Raw genomic sequence first — 18,913 nt, forward strand, 5'->3', positions numbered from 1 at the left:
AGGAAAGAGAAATTTCTAACAAAAGAGAAAAAACAACTTCCTCAAATTATTTTTCAAAACCCCAGGTCTGAAAGCACCAGAATTTTGGGAGGTAATACCTCTTTTTTCTAAATAAGTGTTAGTAGGATGCAGTATGCAAAGTGTTTCCTGCTTATCACATACAATTTCTATCTTTCCTGCCTATGATCTCTAGGGAACAGTGTTTGCAAGTTTGTATGAAAGTCTGTCAAAGAGATCATACTTCTTTTGCTGGTTAATTATTAACATTGGCACTGCACTTCTGTGCTGAGGACAGCCCTTCATTCCCCAATCCTTCCTCACAAGCTCAAGCTGGAAACATTTTCAGGTGTATTTTAGACCCACTTATGTTACAGACCATTGTCCAACTTCTTCAGACCTAGATTCTCAAAGATCACAAGGATGTCCTTTGCCTGGTGTAGGAAGGAGAGAGGGGTTTAGAAATTAAAAGGCTTCCAATCTTGGATGCAACAAATAAGCTTGTAAAGCAAAATCACATACTTAGGTTATCAAGGTAGTCTAAGGGAGATGAGAGCTGCTCAGAAGAAAGAGACCAGGGGGTGCTGGTTAACATCTGGCTAAATATGAGCCAGCAGTGCCCAGGTGCCTGAGGTGGCTAATAGTATCCTAGCCTGTACCAGCAATAGTGTGGCCAGGAGGACCAGGGCAGTGATTCTCCTCCAGTACTCAGCACTGGTGAGGCCACACCTCAAATCCTGTGCTCAGTTTTGGGCCCCTCACTCCTGGAAAGACATTGAGGTGCTGGAGAATGTCCAGAGAATGCCTATTAAACTGGTGAAAGATCTAAAAGACACATCCTATAAGGAACAACTGGGGCAGCTGGCATTGTTTAGCTCCGAGGAGGCTCAGGGCTGACCACATTGCTTTCTACAACTGCCTGAAAGGAGGCTGTAGTCAGATGGGGGTCAGTCTCTTCTGCCATGTTTCAAACAATAGGATGAGAAGAAACAGCCTCAAATTGTGCTGTGGAGGCTCAGATTAGATATTAGAAAAAAATATTCACTGAAAAAGTGGCTAGATATTGGATTAAGTTGCCCAGGGAGGTGGTGGAGTTACCATCTCTGGCAGTGTCCAAGAAGAGTCTCGATGTGGCACCCAGGGATAGGTTAGGGGTGGGTATGGTAGTGCTGTTAATGTTTGGACTAGATAAACCTGAAGATCTCTTTTGACCTTGATGGTCCTGTGATTCTGTAACATGATGCTAGGTTTTGACTCTGGTCCTCTTCCTCACCTGTCTCTTGGTGTGTCCCACAGGCATGTACACAGATTGAGGGGAAGCCCCACTCCTCTCATACCCATCTCTTGGTGTCATGGATCTCTTTGACTTTTTCTGGTCTACCCTCATGACCACGTTTATCTGCATTCCGTCTCCCAGATTCATAGAAGGGAAAACTTGTCGAGTCCCTTTACAACAATGATTTGTTAAAGGGTTGGATTTTTTTTTTAAAGGGAAATAAATAAATAAAATGAAAAAGATCATTCCATCCATCTGTATTTTCTGCAAAAGCCTTTTTTCAGTGAAGAAAAGGCTGTGATCCCCTTGTTCCTCCATTTTCATTTCGTCTGTCTTCAAGATTTTCCACAAGTCCCACAGCAACGTGACTTAAATTGGGTGAGCTGGCAGAGTTTGAGCTGCTTCACTTTCTCACAGTACCTTGTGGTATCTCTGCACTCCACTGTGAAAGGAGAAGAAGAAGAAATGGTGATGAAGTTATGAGTAAAGGATTTATTACCTGAGAATATATATCTTTGGGTGGCCAAGAGGAGGACCTTTGTGCTGGGAGATCTTACTGTGAGCATGAGTTTGACTTGCTGCAAAGACCAAAGGTGGACTGCAAGTCCACAGGATCAATGAAGAATTGGTAGGCAACATTTACTTTCAGAGCCTGGGGAAGGGGCTTCTGAGGCTGCTCCAACACTGTCAGTTTGTCTTCTACCAGCATTTTAGAGAGGCTCTAAGGGTTTCCTAGCAGTTAAACCAAAGATGAATAACTTAATGAAACTGGATACTTGTTTTAATGGAGCTCAGAGACCCTTTGTCCTGTTTTCCACATTGGAAGAGCCAGGGTGTGGGAGTGTCACCCCACCTCAGCTGACTGGAAGTTGTCTTGTGTTTTTCACAGGTCAGAAACAACCCATCATGAAGATTTTAAAACACCTTTCGAACTCCTCTAGGGCTTAGGTTCTGGTATTATTTGTACATTATTTGAGGCCCTGCTTTTTAGTTTGGATAACTGTCCAGTATACATGCAATATTGGGATTTGGGACATTTGTGTATACCAGAAAGAGGTTGGAGTGTCAGCAAAGGTTCTGCTTGATACCTCTAATCTTCCTCATTGCTTCAGCTTCCATTAGGGCCCCCCAAACTCGTGAGTTTGGACCTATGTAGTCCACTTTGTCTCTGCTGAGAGGGAGCATCAGAGCTGGTGTGAATATAGGCAAACACATGTGGGTTCTGCTACTGCATCTGCAATGATTGCAAAGCAACTGGCTTGCAAGATAGAGGATGTGTGCATAATCTCCAAAGAGGCACATTGTCTGTTCTCTTTTTTTCATTCAATTTCTTAATTAATAACTTTTCTAGTCCCCTGGCAGGCCAAATTTGTTGCTTGTAGTTTGAAAGAAAGCAGTCTTGCCTGCATCACCATTATCCAATCCAGCTACCCACTGGATTTGGACTACAGCCATACGTCTGCTTGTGATTTGTGCTTTTCTTTCTGACTGTACAATTAACTGAAAGTTAATCATAGAATCATAGAATGGTTTGCATTGTATGGGGACCTTGAAGATCATTTAGTTCCAACTCTCCTACTGTGGACAAGGATGCTTTTCACCGGACCATGTTGCTCAGAGTCCTATCCAACCTGTTCTTGAAAACCTCCAGGGATGGAGCATCCACAGCTTCTCTGGGAAACCTGTGCCACTGTCTCATCACCCTCACAGTAAAGAATTTCTTTCTAATAGCTAATCTAAAACTACTCTGTTTCAATTTGAAGCCATTCCCTCTTGTTCTGCCACTACATGGCCTTGGTAAATAGTCTTCCTCCATCTTTCTTTTAAGTTCCCTTCAGGTACTGGAAGGCCACAAGTAGGACACCTAAAAAGAGGGCTGTACAATCCCATTTGCCTCAGCCTTTTCACATGACAGGCCCTCCCTCCATCCCTCTGATCAACTTGGTGGCCTACTCTGGACTTGCTCCAGAAAACTGCATGAATTATTTCTCATGCTGTTAGAAAGGGGACACAATCCTAGCCCTAACGTCATTGCCAAATGCCTCCACAATGGGCAGCATTCCTCTCTGGGATGCTGAGCTTTAGACACTGGATTTTGCACAGGTCTGGGCTGGAGGTTCCCCAGGATGCCCAGCTGCAAGGTCCAGTGCTGTGTTTCTGAGGGACAACTCTCCCTTCTTTCCTACTCCTGCACCACTCTGCCTCCCCTCCTCTCAGCAAAGTACCATTTTCACAGGGTGTGATGTTGCAGCGCTGCCAGTTTGCTGGTCTTGGCCTCCAGGAGCAGTGGTGCTCCATCACGGGCTTGTTGGTGCGGATGTGCACGCAGTCCACACGCCGCGACTGGAAGCCGTAATTTCCGCATGTAGCCGTGCAGACGGTCCATAGGCTGACTCTCCAGTGCACACCACAGACATCAGTCCAGCAGTTCTGGGTGCTGAATGGCCTATGGGCGGGAGGGAGGGAGGGAGCGAGAGGAAACATTATATATCCTAAAGGTAATTCACTCAGAGCATTGTATGCATCAGATACACTTGATACATCAGATGCATCTGACCTGAAGGCCAGCAGTTTTGAACTGTTCTCAAGGACCAGACCCTCAGCAGGTGCACACTGGTATACCAACATCAGGCTAAATGACCTTTTGAACTATTTGAGGATTTGGCTGAAATGCCCTGTCCACGAAGGGCCAAACAAGAGATCTGGTGAAAGGTGAAATGAGTGGTGACCAATGTGGTCCAGCAGGACTTCATAAATTTTTTATGGCTTTACAGCCAGTGGGAACAGAACCAGCTCTCTGAAACCCTTCTTTTTCTTTCAAGACAGTCTCACAGAAGATGTATATAGGCACACTTGATTCATATCTATTTGTCACACAGGTAGTAAAAGGCATGAGTGGGAGCCAACAAGCCAATTACATTAATAGTCATGATCTGTCATGATTTACATACCTGTCCCATTTAAAATAAATGTCTTTACAATGTTGACAGTGGAGTTTATCTGCAGGAAAACAAAACCTGTGGAGACCCTTTTTTTTCTGTTAGAGTTTGTGTTTAAGTAAGTGAAAAGACTGGCACCTTAAGAAGATATAGCACAGCCTTGCAGTCAGGATTTGGCATCCATAGAAGATTTTCCAGTTTTTGGCCAACTAGCCTGAAGCTCCTAGGAATAAATAGGGAAGTCTGGGCTATAAGCCTGATAAGATTCGCTACACAAAGCTGTACGGGTTGCAGCATGACCTCTTTATTACATAGGAGACACTCATAAGTTTTCAGTTGAGTCACGAGTCCATTGAGTATCTCTGAAAAGGGTTGTGGGTTCAGACATAAGACATTTCTGTGCTACCTTGGTAAAGAACTGCATTGATCAGATGACACAGAAGTCCCATCTTTGGTCTGGCAAAATATCTGTCTGTGCTGTACAGCCAGTCGTGGTCCAATGCAAGGCCCATTACACTGCAAACACAGAAGATTCACTCAGGGGAGGGAAAAGACAGGGCAAGTTCCATTGTTATAAAACTTCTAGTGAAATAAAGTGCATATTCAGAGACTGTTGAGATTTCAATGTCTTTCTGCACCTCTGCAGGCTTTGAAGGCTGACTGTGCCTTTTATGCTCTTTATGCCATTTTATGCTCTACTTCACTCTCCTCCAGCAGCATTTAAACTTCATTTCTAGATCTGCTCTGTAGATTCATTACCTCTTCTCTTAAATAATATAATCTGTTAGGGGAAATTAAATGTTCTCATGCCATTAGCTAAGAGCCTATGGTCCATACAGGAAATCTCAATACATTACTTTTACTGTGCATTTTGCAGCACGTAGATTGCCAATTAACTAAGAATGCATTGAAGCAAGGACATATTCCATTCCATTTAATAATTTAAATGCATTGAAGGACAATAAACGAAAGCAGGAAGCATGAGAAGCACAAAAGATATGCAAGATTGCTCCAAAATTGAGGCTATCCTAACATATTCTAGCTTAACAATTACATTTCAGTTTAACTCTCCTAATCCTCTCCTTTGGTTAAAACATAACTTGGTATAAGTACGAAGTGTGTATTTGTGCTATTTTAAAATTACATCAACTACTAGTAAACTGTTTTTCTAACTATCTGGAAATTATATCCGAGAACAACCTGAGGGTTGAATAAGGGGTCATTAATGGGAAGCAAAAATTTTTGTCTGGGGATGGCTGCTGACCGATCCCTCTGCCACCACCTCTCCCTCTTCAGTAGGAGCCCTGCTCCACATTGCCACACACTCCTCAAATAATATGCCCTTCCTCCTGCTATTTCTTCCCTCCCTGACAAGTGGGAGAGAGAAGGAGTGACTGCTAGGATTACAGCTGCTTCCAGTCAATTGTCTTGTTGGAGCTGTCATTCATTGGAGTGTGTGGAGCATTTCTGTGATGTCTGCAGGGGCTAGCAGTCCTCATCACCAGGAAGCCTGAGTCACTAGCTTAAAAACAGCATGGGATTACAGAGTGGAGAACAAAATGCTAGGAACATTAAATGAAGGAACTAATTCTAGAGATAGGGGTAGAGCAGGTAGGCTGTTTATTTTCTTTGCAAACTGGGAAGTTGATCAGGTCACAATGGGTGATCTGATAGCCCACAATGCTACCAAGCAGGTCATCAATCCACTGAGCCAGCAGTATGTTCCTAACTATGTGTAACAGTCTTCTGGCTTGGAGACTGGGCAGTAAGCAACCATGTGCAACTCGACCTTTTTTTTCGTAAGCTAGATAGAAGAAATACTGTATGATAATGTGCAGAGATTAGGTCTAAAACTCAGAAATTAATTCTGAACTATCTGCTTGTCTCAGCTGAGTATGATGTCATGGGGAACAATATAGCCCGTAACAGTTTTTGCAAAGATGATCCAGTCCTTCCTGAAATTCCATAGGGAGTGAAAATTTTCTTCTTTGATATAAAGTGATCATTCCAAGCTTAACTTGTAATACAGTAACTCAGTCACCTTTCAGGATTTAAACAAGGATCTTTTCAAGCAGTGAACAATAACATATTCTAGTAGCTGAAGGCACTTTTTACTACGAACATTATAAAAAAATCTGATGCAATGCAACCTCCTAAGAGAGAATTTGAAGATCTGGAAAGCGTCAGGAAGTAGTCTGAAAATGGTTTTACCTCTCCATTCTGCCTTTCATCATGAAGCAAGTCAAGAAAGCTCACACTTTTTGGTATTCTCAGGCAACATCAACAGCTTTGTAAAACTGAATTATTGTACAGTCCTCCTGCCTTGAGACTTATTACAATCCTCAGTCCTGACTTCTGCCAGCCAAGACTGAAGCATTCTCACTGGCTGGAAAGTCGAATTAAGACTTGAAGAAGGCTAATTCCCAGATGTGTCACTAATCACTGTAACAAGGAACTGTAGATCTGTCCACTGGAGGACACAGGGGTCTGCAGTTAAAGCCCTGTTCATGAGTGGCATTTCTAGCGATTGTGAGAAGCTACAGAAATCCAAGCAGGCAGTGCATCATATACAGGCAGAAGGAGATGAAAAAATTAGTGGCCACATCAAAAGCCTGCAAACTATAACCTAAAGATACTAGGTTGAAAAATCGCTACCCTCATTTTCTGTCTCATTTTCTAGCCCACACTATGGGAATGTCCTTGGAATGCTACTTTGTTCCTCACCTGGCCCCAGGAGGAGGCTGCCCACTCAACACAGGGCTGCTTGTTACAGTTCTGTGTGTCCACAGGGCGCTTGGACACCTGGGCACAAGCCTCGTTTGACATAGGGACAGAGCTGCCTTTCGCTGTCAGGCGCTGGCATGTCACTCGACGCATCTGTATGCCTCCGCCACAGCTCCGTGTGCAAGGAGACCAGGATGTTACCATCCACCTGTGAGAGAAAGGAGAGCAGATCAGGGAGCAGGCACTTGCCACTGCCTGCAGGATCCTTAGCATCAGCTGGTCTTTATCAGCTGGACCAAAGGCAGGCAGCAGTGGGCTGGCTCATTTAGGGTGTGATCCTGGAACATCTGAGTGTCTCAGCCTCCCATAGTCTTCACTGAAAGCTCTTCAGAGGATGAAAGCTGAGAAAACTGGCATTTTTTTCATTAATTTATCTTTCTCAAGGCTCTTTGGGGCTAGAATTAATTTTCTAGCCTTTAAAGCTGTTTTTAGAGGCTTAGTGAATAGTTCTGGTAGCTCTGGTACAGAGGTTGGGCGAGTCTGCTCCTACACCCAGGTGCCATGGAGGCCCAGGTCACAAGCTACAGTCACAGTGCTAGGACTAGCCCAGTACCACCCCTTAGTAGGGAAAACCATCTCTGTGTAATTGCTGGAGTAGCTTGCAGGCCACCTTAAACTTGTGAGAGAATAGCCAAAAGCCTGCTGGGTCCTGCTGCTGCCTGCCTCCTCTGTTGCACCCCTGACAGCTGCCATAATCCAGAAAACACTGCTCAGAATCAGTTAGCCCAGGGAAGTAAGGACACTGTTCTTCTTTCCTCTTGAGCTCAGACCATGCATTCACCAGCTGAGGCTGAGGCTCTGAACCCCTGTGTACTGGCATTTAAAAATCCAGTCTAACTACCTAAAAGGCTGTAAATAACAGAAAATATTAGTTTAATACATTTTGTCATTGTAAGGATCATTAGGCGAAACGTTCATACAACCAGGTTTGGAAAAGCGTTAGGTAGGAATAGGGAGAATGCAACTGATTGTTAGTTTTCTGAACAGTTTTATGGTCAAGCCAGAAGTTTGCTTCATTAAGTTTCTGGATACTAGGCAGGATTTATGTGGTTTTGGGAATAAAATATTGCCTATCACGTCCCTCACCAGCAGTGTTTATGATTACTTTACAAAATAGCAATGGGCATTCTCCAGTCCTATGGGGAGACATCCGTTTCTATTTCTCTGTCTTCTGCAGGTGATTAACTCCAGTGGTCACAGAAGCAAGTATAAGCAAACACATTCCCAGCCTGGAAAACAAGAACACTGGTACTTTTTCATGCAGTTTGGCAAGGTTGAACCTGCAATTTCCGCGCTGCTTATAAAGCTCTGGTCTGCATGTCAATCAACTTTTATTTCCAAGTTTACATCTCAGCAGTTTCTCAGGAGCTGAGGGAGGATTTGGGGTTGTGTTACAATTCAGGGAAGGTATAAAAATATATAAACCATTCCCATGGAATTTATTGTCAACAGCAAGGAAAACTGCTGCTAATGAGAGTTGTTTCATATTTCATCAAATCTCTTTTGGTTTCCTCCTTATGACTCAGCTGGCAACTCAGAAAACATTTGCCTGCAAAGAAGAGTAGGAATATACTTTAGAAGGTAATTAAACAGAAACTTGCAATATGCCCAAGACACAGCAAGAGTGGTGAATCTGGCCACTTCTCATCCAGTTGCTTAGCACCTCTCCTTGCCTCAGCTTAGACTGTCTTTTTTTTTAATATGTCCCAAATCACTGTTGAATGAGGGAAGTTGCACTAAATTTCTCTTGAGATGTTCACTACTTTTAACTGCTTGTGTACTGAAACATAACATATCCAGACTGAAAATAAGGGAGAGGAGTGAGTAACACCATGGAAAATATGGAAAAACATGTTAACACATCTCAGCTAAGGAGATACTGAATTGCAGAAGCAGGATATTTTTAATATGGAGGGGGTATAACACTACACTGACTCTCTGGATAAGCTCAGGATATACTCTTCTTTGCACTAAAGAGTGTCAAAAAAAAAGACTTCGTGTGGGGTCAGAGAATCATTTATGTTGGAAATGACCTTTAATATCATCAAGTCCAATCATTAACCCAGCAATGCCAAGTCCACCATTAAACCATGCCCCTAAGCAACACATCTACACATCTTTTAAATACGTCCAAGGATGACGACTAAATCACTTTCCTGGGCTGACTGTTCCAATGCTTGACAACCCTTTCCATAATAAATTTTTATCTAATAGCCAATCTAGACTTCTCCTGGTGCAGCTTGTGGTTGATTCCTTTTGTCTTGTCACTTGGAAGAGGAGGCTGACCCCCACCTTACTACAGCCTCCTTTCAGGCAGTTGTAGAGATTATAAGATCTCCTGAGCCTCATTTTCTCCAAGGTAAACAACTTAAGCTCCCTCAGGCACTTCTCATGGGACTTGTGCACCAGACCCTTCACCAGCTTCTCTGTCCTTCTTCTTTCTTGTAGTGATGGGTCAAAAATTGAACACAGTACTTGAGATGTGCCAGAGGAAGACCTAGGTGTAGCCACAAGTTTTTCAAGCTCATTTGTGTTTAGAAGTAAGTGAAAACCAAGGGACTACAAGGGCAGAGTTACAATTCCAAGGCAACCACAAGCTAGCAAACTCCAAAAAGAGGCAGAACTCAGCCCCCTTCATGCCCACTAGATCCGATGAGGTGTGCCCATTTTACAAAAGATATTTCCACCCTGATAAGGGAATCCTTTGCAGCTGGAGATACAGCTACAGTCATGCCCATATTGATGTCCAGGCAACGAACTCAGAATAAAATCACAAAATAGCTGCTAAAATTAGCTTCTTGTCTGTTATATTGTTGGGGCAAAAAGTTATGAAACCATGCATAACACAAAAAAGAAATGATCCTACAGTTCTTGGGTGACAAAATTCCCATGTGTTCAGTGATCAGAACAGGCATGATATTTATTGCCAACATAGGGTGTGACTGGAATCACCCAAGACATTGCAAGCTGTGAATTCTCTTTCTACCTTGTACTGTCAATGTTTTCCACAAATATAGCTTCAAATTCCCAACTGTCTGGATTAAGCACTCAGAAACTCCCTTTTAGCCATGACTTCTCCAAACAGGCCCCAAAGAAGCTGCAGAGGTGTGATGCACCACACAAAGAGCTCTTTCAGCACATTTTAAGTGCATGTAAGATATTTTCACATGAGACAGACGAACCGTGAAGGGCAGTCCCTCCTGTTGCACGCGATGGGCTGCAGAGATGGCTTGGGTGTCTCTCTGCAGTAGGATGCGTTGACTTCGGCCCCATCCAGTAAGCACGTCAGCTGGGGCAGCTGCAGCCCTCTGTGGCCGCAGGAAGCCGAACAAGCCGTCAGTTTGTCCACCGACCACCGGTACTCTGTCAGGAAGTGTGGGAGAGGCATGTTAACACTGAAAAACTGACAGCAGGAGCTTAATTAGAAAGGAGAATGCTGTAGATGTTCTCCAGGGTGAATCCCTGTAGGATTCAGTGCAAAGGTGATACCTACCACAGCAAGGCACCTGATTCAAACCCCTGACTGCCTTTGGTGTAACAAACAGTTTTTTGGTGCTTAGAAGCATCAGGCATGGAAAGTTAGTAACATGGTATGGCAGTTAAGTGAAACCAGATGCCAGTGAGCGTCTATAGTTTTAAAGGTGTATTATTTTATGAAGATATGATTAGCTGTAGTTCCCAGCAGTATCTATGACTCTATGATCTTGAGACACGGTGTCTCTTATCAGTTAATGCAGATCATCAATCCTGATGATAAATATAGGAGTTGCAACGCACTCAAAGTTTTACAGCATAATTGAAGGAAAAGTTAAATTCTTCATCTCTCCATCACTGATGATTGGAACAATGAAATCTGCATATTCTCTTCCAACCCAGCTGCACCACAATGTTCTGTGTCTTTATTGCCATTGTCTTATTTCTAGGAAATTTCTAACAATAACAATTCCAGAACTTTTGCAATTGAAGGGTTTTCAAGTTCACTGTGTGACACTGACCTCTGTGTATTAATAGAGGGGCTTCTGGTTTAAGGGGTTTAAACTCTGCCATCTCTGTCTTCGACAAGAAAATTGTCCAGGCTCAACGTAAGTATACCTTGAATCAGTAAGGTGTGTTTTATGCTCAGCAGGGTAGAAATATCAAGTGTTGTTTTGTTAAAGTACAAGACAACTTGTACAACTTGTACAACTTTACAAGGCACTGTAAGGTACCCCCTAGTCCTGCAAATATATATCCATGGCAATAAATCATTAAGACATCTTTTTTCCTGATATGAATGGTGGTGGTTTCAGAGGTGAGAAATTCGGGATGAGAAGGCAGTGCAGGGAAGTCCATGGCAAGAGCCTTCCAGGGTGAAATGACTGAAACTGAAGAGTTACCTTGTATAGCCAGGGACGTTACTTGTGTGAGCGAGCCAGCCTCATTCTGAGCAAGGCAGCTGAATTCACCATCAGTGAAATCACTGACATTGGCTATCTCAAGAATCCGTCCTGCTGCCAGGAGTTGATGTTGCAGACTGAGAGGCTCACCAGAGTAAAGCCAGGTGATGTTTGGGGTTGGATGTCCATCGACAGCACAACCTAAAAAACAGGTATATGAGAAAAACCTGCTGAGTATTAAACTTGGTACATGCTTTGAAGTGGTCAAAATTAGGGGAAATAGTCAATTCCATCCCATTTTCTCCTCATTTTCTCATAAGCATAAAAAGAATTCTGTAATAAGGAATACCTTCTTGTCATCCAGAATAAAATCCAAAATCTGGACAATCCGCAATATGGAAAATTTCTGATCAGTTTGGAATTATTTATATCAGACCTTCTAAGCTTCCCACTATTTTTGATTATCCTCATTTTAGTATTGAAGAAAGTGAGATAAGGAAGTTACAAACCTGGCATAAACTCAAGGACCATGCTTGAACATGCAATACAAACACAACTTGGTCTCCAAATTTTCTACATAAGCCACAGGACTACCTTCCTCTCTCTCTTTCTTTTTTAAACATTTTTTTTAATGTAATTTATTGTTTGTGTTATTTTAAAAGTCAGAAATTTTTGTTGGACAAAAAAAAAATCTGTTGAAAAACCAAAGCAATAAAATAGAGCCTTTACAGGTTTGGCTGGGTTGTGTGGGTTTTTTGTTTGGGTATTTTTTTTTTTTTTTGTCACACCAGTGGGCAATTGTCTAAATAATAACCAACCAAAACCAGCAACTGAAAAAACCCTGATGTTCTAAAGCATTGTGTGAGGGCTGTGGATCACCAGCAGAGATGATGAGATTTAAATTCTCTGTGAGTTCTTTGCCTGTTGACCTGAAGGAAGTGCATCTACAAGACACTTTTACTGTGGTTCTCATATCACTGAACACTTTGCAAGTTTCACAGTTAATTGTAAGACTGGTGTAACTTGTGAAGGACAGCAAAGTTGTCTTGCCTATTTCCTGGGGGAAAAATTAAGAACTAGGTGATTTCTGTAGTGCAAGCCATCCCCACTAATGGGGTGGGGAGGCAGAAATGCTGTATACGAGGGATGGTATATGTCACTAGAACTGCTTGTGGTTTAGGCTTGTCCTGCACTGCTGTGCGTGTCACTGAGACATGAAAGGTCTCTAAGCTTCTGAAAATGCAATTTATTCTGATGGGTAGTTATACTGAAGCTTTATATTGTTGTGTATATATTAATATGTATTTGCATGAATGACTATGTTGTATACAAAATCCCTTCTGAAAGAACTGTCCTGTAAAAACAGACATAGCATATACACAACAATTTTCACACTAGCACTGTTCAAAAAGAATGGGATAAAAAAAGGAAGAGTACAAATTAAAAATACTAAAAATAGAAGACTCTTCTAAGATGAAGGAATAATCCATCAGCTGATATTTCTTCACTGACATCTCCATGTGATTTGATTACTATTTATTATTCACTGAGACAAGTGAAGGTGTGAATATGAAGCCTCTGTAGCTGCACTACACAATTAACAAATGCTGCAGCATGACATTTTTATTACTGCTCCTCCTTCGATTCTTGTTTGATCACCTGAGGAGAACCTTAACTAGCATATACTGGGCAAGTACAGTTCCTACAACAAAACACCATTATCATTAATCTGCTCAGGAAGATTGAAGAGTTCGATTTTCAAACATCATTAAGACCAAATCCTTGAGACTTAAGGAACTCTTTACTTCATTTAGGGACTCTTGTGACCCTTTTGAATTCGGTTATACCTGTGAACTAATACTAGGGGACTGTGCTACTGTAGTCTTTTGCACCTTTTGCCATTAATCATACCTCCAACTACACTATTCCTGTCACAGAAGATACTCTCTTGCCCAGAAAAACAGGTTCTCTTGCTTATAAAGCAGAAGATCTTACACAAGATGGAAAATGCCAGTGGTGACCTCTGGTATGCCCCAGCCATTTGCATGCTGAGGGGTAGATCCAGGCACTGGGGATAAACTGTCTGCCACTCAGGATAAATGCTGGGGCTCTCACTGATGCTGTGGCTACATGCTAGTCTCCTGTTGCTGTCAAAGCCTGCCTGTATCCACGGTGGGGAAGGGTGAGGGCTGGATACAGCTGCCCTTTGGGACTCATTCACTCAGTGAAACTGGTAGTTCAGAGAGCAAGGGCTCCCTGACAAAAGACTGACACACAAACAGAGTAGACTCTGCAATCACAATGACAAAGTTGCATTGGAAATGGACTAGTAAATGCAGAAAAATGTTTAAAAATAAGGAAAAAAGGGGAAAAAAAGCACAGTGACAGTGCAAACTGCCCCTAGTGGGTTCACCTCTTCCCCCTTTTTACTTTTATTTATAAGGGTGAAGAGTTTTAATTTATTTGGCAAGATCTAATGCAGTTTTATCCTTGGCAATTATCTCTACCCAGCACTCCCTTCCTGACAATAAAGACACAGCATTCTCTGCGGCTCAGTTATTTTCCCTAATTTTGTAAGCTCTCTATTTATTCCTACTGTTTAATTTTTTTTTTCCACTCTTGTGCTCAAAAATAACTCACACAGTTTCCAAAATACTCATTCTCAAGTAAATGAGTGACATGAAAGGTTTTAGCCTTTTACTTTAAAGGCCACCTAAATTAAAAACAATGGAAAACAAAAGAATATAAGGAAATGGAAAAACTTGAAAAGTGTCTCTATGGCTTTTGCCTAGATTATTCCAATTTTTTTGTAGTTTACTTGTCTTTTAAGATGTGTAGTGATTTCCACAGGTCAGCATACACCCATGACAACTAAAAAGGGCATGCTGTGAGACCAGTTTTATTGTTTGCATTTGCAAGCAGTCTGCAGAGCGTAAATGCAGAAAGCAGAAAGGTCAGCTTGATGCTACACACAGAGGAACTGAATCTGAATTCAACATGCAGATGGTCCTGATTCATGTTGTTTTTTTAAAAAAATATATTGTCAGGAAAAGCAATATAATCTTTTAATACTATTTCACTAATCTTACGTAAGATTTCTTCTTCCAAAATTGTCTATATAAAACATTAGCTAAAGGACAGCCAGTAATCAATAATATGGGGGAAAATTCCCAAAAGCTATTGCTTAGATATGCACTATCAGTAAGTAATTATTATTTAACAGCAAAACTTTATTAATACCTATCAATCACATCTCACAAGTGACATCTCCTGGACATTTCCCATGTGTATGGATGCAAAGGCTGTTGGATAATATTTTATGCATCGTAAGTCAGAACTAGAGCACAATAAAATCGCATGTTCCATTAAAATCTCCTTGTCATCTCCCAGGAATAACATTAATACCATTTAATGCAGATTACTAATACTTACTCTCTATTTCCACAATCCCTGTGGACACTGACTGTTTTATCCTTTCAAAACTCAAAGCCTGTCCCTATAATGACTAAGAAGGAAAAACTAGCTTTGTTTCCAGACAGCGCAGCTATTACAGAGCTTTCAGGTATTGGAACCCTTGGGAAGATGATCAGGGAACACATTTTTGGGACTGTTTTGAGCAGTGAAAGTTCTGGCATGAGAGGGCCTTTCTGCTTCGGTCCTTCTTAAATAAAGAAAAAAAATATTGCCTTCATCCTCCCTTCCAGAGATTACTTGGACTCTAATTCATTCAAAGTCAGGATGAGCCAGTAATGTGCACAAGATGGAGATAGAGACACAAATCTAATAAAAATGACATCTTCTAGCAGGGAAAATGTTAATATTTCAAGGATAACAACAGGGTATTTGGAAAGGGAGGACTGATGTTGCGCAACTCTACAGTTTCTCAAGAGGAAGGAATAAATGCACACTCCAGGCCAAATTCAGCTCCCCATTGAAACTTTGCAACAGTTTCTGAATGACTGTAGCTACAGAAAAGCTCTGGGCTAACATGCCGATCCTAGGAGAACAAAATATAAAGCATGCACCACTTTTGCACTTTCAGACCTGATAAAAATTAGTGCAAAGGCTGTTGATTTTAGGATTCCTTTTCTTTTCGGCAGCCTGATACTGTATGGAAAACAATGGTAAAAATGTCAAGTGAATTTTGCATGTTCTAAATACATTTGAAAATGTAAATTAAAAATCAGTACAGCACTTCCTGTAAAATAGATGTCTATTCTTAAAATATAGATTATTTTCATGTGTTCATATTTGTCTAACAACTCTCTAATTTACTAACTGACATTGTTGACATTTACTAATTTACCACTGACATGATGATTAGCCCCAGGAAATGTTTCTAATATTCATTAAAGATGGAATGTGGGTGAAGACTTCAGATCAAGATCAGGTAGTTTATTTGATTTTTGTGTTTCTTTTTTTGTATTTCTGTGTTATTTTACTGAACTCTAACAGAAAGGAGTTGTGGATCACAGTACATGGTATTAAAGCAATAAATGTGATGCTCCTTCAGGACTTGAAACATGACTGTATTTCCACTCTAAACTCTACATTCAAGGAAATAAAGTATGCTTTCAAAATAGAAGCCAGTTTAAGGATGAAATGTGGAGTAAAATGCTTGGAACAAACTGTGGAGAAGCCACAGATCAATCTGAATAGACACAAGTTTGATGCTGAGCTATTACATTGTGGCTGACACTGTGCTACTGTGTTCACTCTATGCAGGTGAGATACCTGGTAGTGAGAAACACTCCCAGCTTCTGGTCATAGCTTATTTTCTCCTTAGCTGATGAAATGAGAAGTGAACGTTAAATGGAATGGAGTTAAAATTCAATTCCATCCTGTATCTAACATAAGGATGAAAAATTGATGGGATGTATTCAACTTTCAAAATGAAATCAAAGCAAATGAAGGTAGATAAGATCATGTCTGAAAGTCACATGTATGTAATACCTGTTTTGCTGAAGAGGCAAAAGTAAGAGACATGTCTTTGCAGTTTCTCTTATGAATAAAGATCTTTCAATATACTAAAAAGTTACAGACACTTAAGTTTTTGCTACTATGCAAATCGTTTCTCATTGCTTTCACATGCTGAATGAAATAAAATTTATAAAAATCATTGGAATTAGGAAAAAACTGAAAGAATTAGTGTTTGTAGAAATACAACTTAAAATTTTTAAGGCAATGCAGATAACATGAATTTATGCTAGAAAGGAAAACCATATATTTAGGAATTCTTGAAATAAATCAATTCAGCTGATAACAGTAGCACTTAAAAAAATAGGCAGGTATTTTAAATAAGTAAGGCTGCAAAGGTGCGGTTGAAACATACTATACTAAACATATTACATGGTTTTTAAGAGTTCTAAAAACCCCTAAACTGGTTACCCAATGCCACACATGTTGTTGTTATTAGATATCACTTACATAACATTGCAAATATACATGGTATTCAACAAAAACTGAGTCAGGCTCATTCCCAGCTTCAAGTAGTTGTAAAAAATGTTCCCAAATACACAGACACACAGTGGGCCTATTAAAAAGCAAGAGAATTTTCAAGCTCTGGTAGTTAATACTGTTTCCTAAAACCTAGTCTTATAACAGAAATCCTACACACTGAGAATCATGTATAAATAAGGACTGTTCTAAATACAATCAACAACAGCAAACCAAAAATCAAAACCTACAGTAATGGATGCAGCATACTCAAACAGCCACCTAAGCTAACTGATAGGTTTATTAAGTTCATGACAAAAATGGAAAAGGAGTTAAACTATAAACTTCTACCCCACCACTGCCACAGCTCCAGGTAAACTGTCCATTTATGGAAGAAAAATGGCAGTCAGATGGGACTCATGGTACAAGCACTGAACAACAGCACAGCACAAGGAGTTCAACAAAAGACAGAGCAAAAGCTGGCACATAATGCAGTTACCAAGATAAAAATGTCAATACTGCTGTAGAAGTTTTTCTGTATTTCATAACCTAATATAAACTTATTACATTTTGAAATGGCATCTCATCCATTTCCTGTGGCACTTGGAAAATACAAAATGCAGAGGAGATGGTGACAGGTTTGGGAAAGGCAGTGATGCTTGCTCCAGAAGGGCTATAACTTCTGTCCTGAGAGATTTGAGGACTATCATAGAGGGAGATGTTGCTTCAAAACTTGTAACTGAGAAGTCCTTTAGTCAACATGTCAGAAATCCCAGAGTGTTTCAAACTCCCTTAACGCTTTAGAATAAATCTCTAGTTTTGCAAAAGTTTTGCAAAAATATTTTTGCAAGGATATTTTATGTGAAGGAAGCTGGCAGAATGAGAGGTATCCATATCAGGATACCCACAGCAAACATGTTACTCCTATTTACCCACCAAGGTTTGTCTCAATGGAGCTCTGCATTACTTTCATTAGGATAAAATCTAGGTTGGTGATTCAGGTAAAGCTTAGAGACAAACATTCAAGGGCTGTAACTCTTACAACAAATTCAAAATTCACCAAGTGTCACCCCAGAGGCCAGTGATATTGTTTTATATGGAAGCATTTTCGACCACTACTGTAGATCAATGGTTGTCAGATTAGATCATTCATAGCACAAAAACAGCAAGCAGGAAAAAACCTCAGAACAGCAGACTGCCTAGAGGCAGTCACTATTTTGACCCTCTGTTCGGGGCTTGGAAATAGCTGGACTAGTGTCTGATTGCCTGAGAAACAAACACTGTTTTAGTGTAGTCAAAACATTCAACCATTCAGAGGTATCATCACATAATTTTTAATCCAAAATATATGGAGTGTGTATATGTCACCCTGAAACCTCAGCTTCTGAGCTTGCTAACATAGTTTTCTAAGGACTTTCCCAGGACAGTAACTATAAACATAGATATGTGTACATTCTTTCTGTTACACGTCTTGTGATGGGCATCTCTCATGGCCAGTGCAGTGAGAAAGTGTTATCCTGACCATCCAATCCCTGGCTGTGGTAAGAAGCCTATAAATCCTGGGAGGAAAAATAAACTCTGCTCTTTCTTTCACCACACCTCGACCTGTGTCCGCGTGATCTATTCATCTTCAGTGGTAACATGTATATGCAAAAGAAAAGCCACACATTTCAGTGCAATACTACAGTGTAGTCTGACACAGTCTGCTTACTCTGATGTAGAAGGAAGATGCTTCAACACTTTATGAACTTCATACAATATTTAGGATGTAATCAATGTGATAGTGTCTGATTAGGCAATTAAATGCAAAGAAAATGGAATAATCTTGATATTACTTTTAATTCTAGTCTTTACAGAAAGATCATGTACCTACCTGGGAATTCTCACAAATATTGTGACAAGGCAGACTTTTCACTGAGAAAAAAATTGAAAGGAACAGATAACACAATTAGAAGGACAGAATATCCCATGAACCATGTACCTGGTACTTTATCCTCATCACACTAGACATAATGGTAATATCAAATAAAGTTGCTAAAAATATTCTTTAGCATGAGAACTTCTTTTTAAACATGATGGCTAATTTTTTACAGAGAATGAGGATG

At 40.7% G+C, this 18,913-nt stretch overlaps 1 protein-coding gene across 2 annotated transcripts in view; it reads right to left on the reverse strand.

Annotated features, from left to right (window-relative positions):
- Positions 1 to 204: 204 nt before the first annotated feature.
- The window catches only part of ADAMTSL1 (ADAMTS like 1), a 178,788-nt gene continuing 160,079 nt past the window's right edge, over positions 205 to 18,913 (reverse strand). For both annotated transcript variants that reach the window (XM_014252195.2, XM_088054554.1), the window contains 6 exons: positions 11,373 to 11,573; positions 10,179 to 10,359; positions 6,937 to 7,144; positions 4,619 to 4,728; positions 3,499 to 3,719; positions 205 to 1,715 (listed from right to left, as the gene is read on the reverse strand). In XM_014252195.2, coding sequence (XP_014107670.1) covers positions 1,609 to 1,715; positions 3,499 to 3,719; positions 4,619 to 4,728; positions 6,937 to 7,144; positions 10,179 to 10,359; positions 11,373 to 11,573 — 1,028 coding nt within the window. In that variant the 3' untranslated portion in view covers positions 205 to 1,608. The remainder of the gene's footprint in view (positions 1,716 to 3,498; positions 3,720 to 4,618; positions 4,729 to 6,936; positions 7,145 to 10,178; positions 10,360 to 11,372; positions 11,574 to 18,913) is intronic.

Source organism: Pseudopodoces humilis, chromosome 4, assembly GCF_049639895.1.
Source record: "Pseudopodoces humilis isolate 2021_Gansu_Grassland_sample_001 chromosome 4, ASM4963989v1, whole genome shotgun sequence".
NCBI lineage: Eukaryota > Metazoa > Chordata > Aves > Passeriformes > Paridae > Pseudopodoces > Pseudopodoces humilis.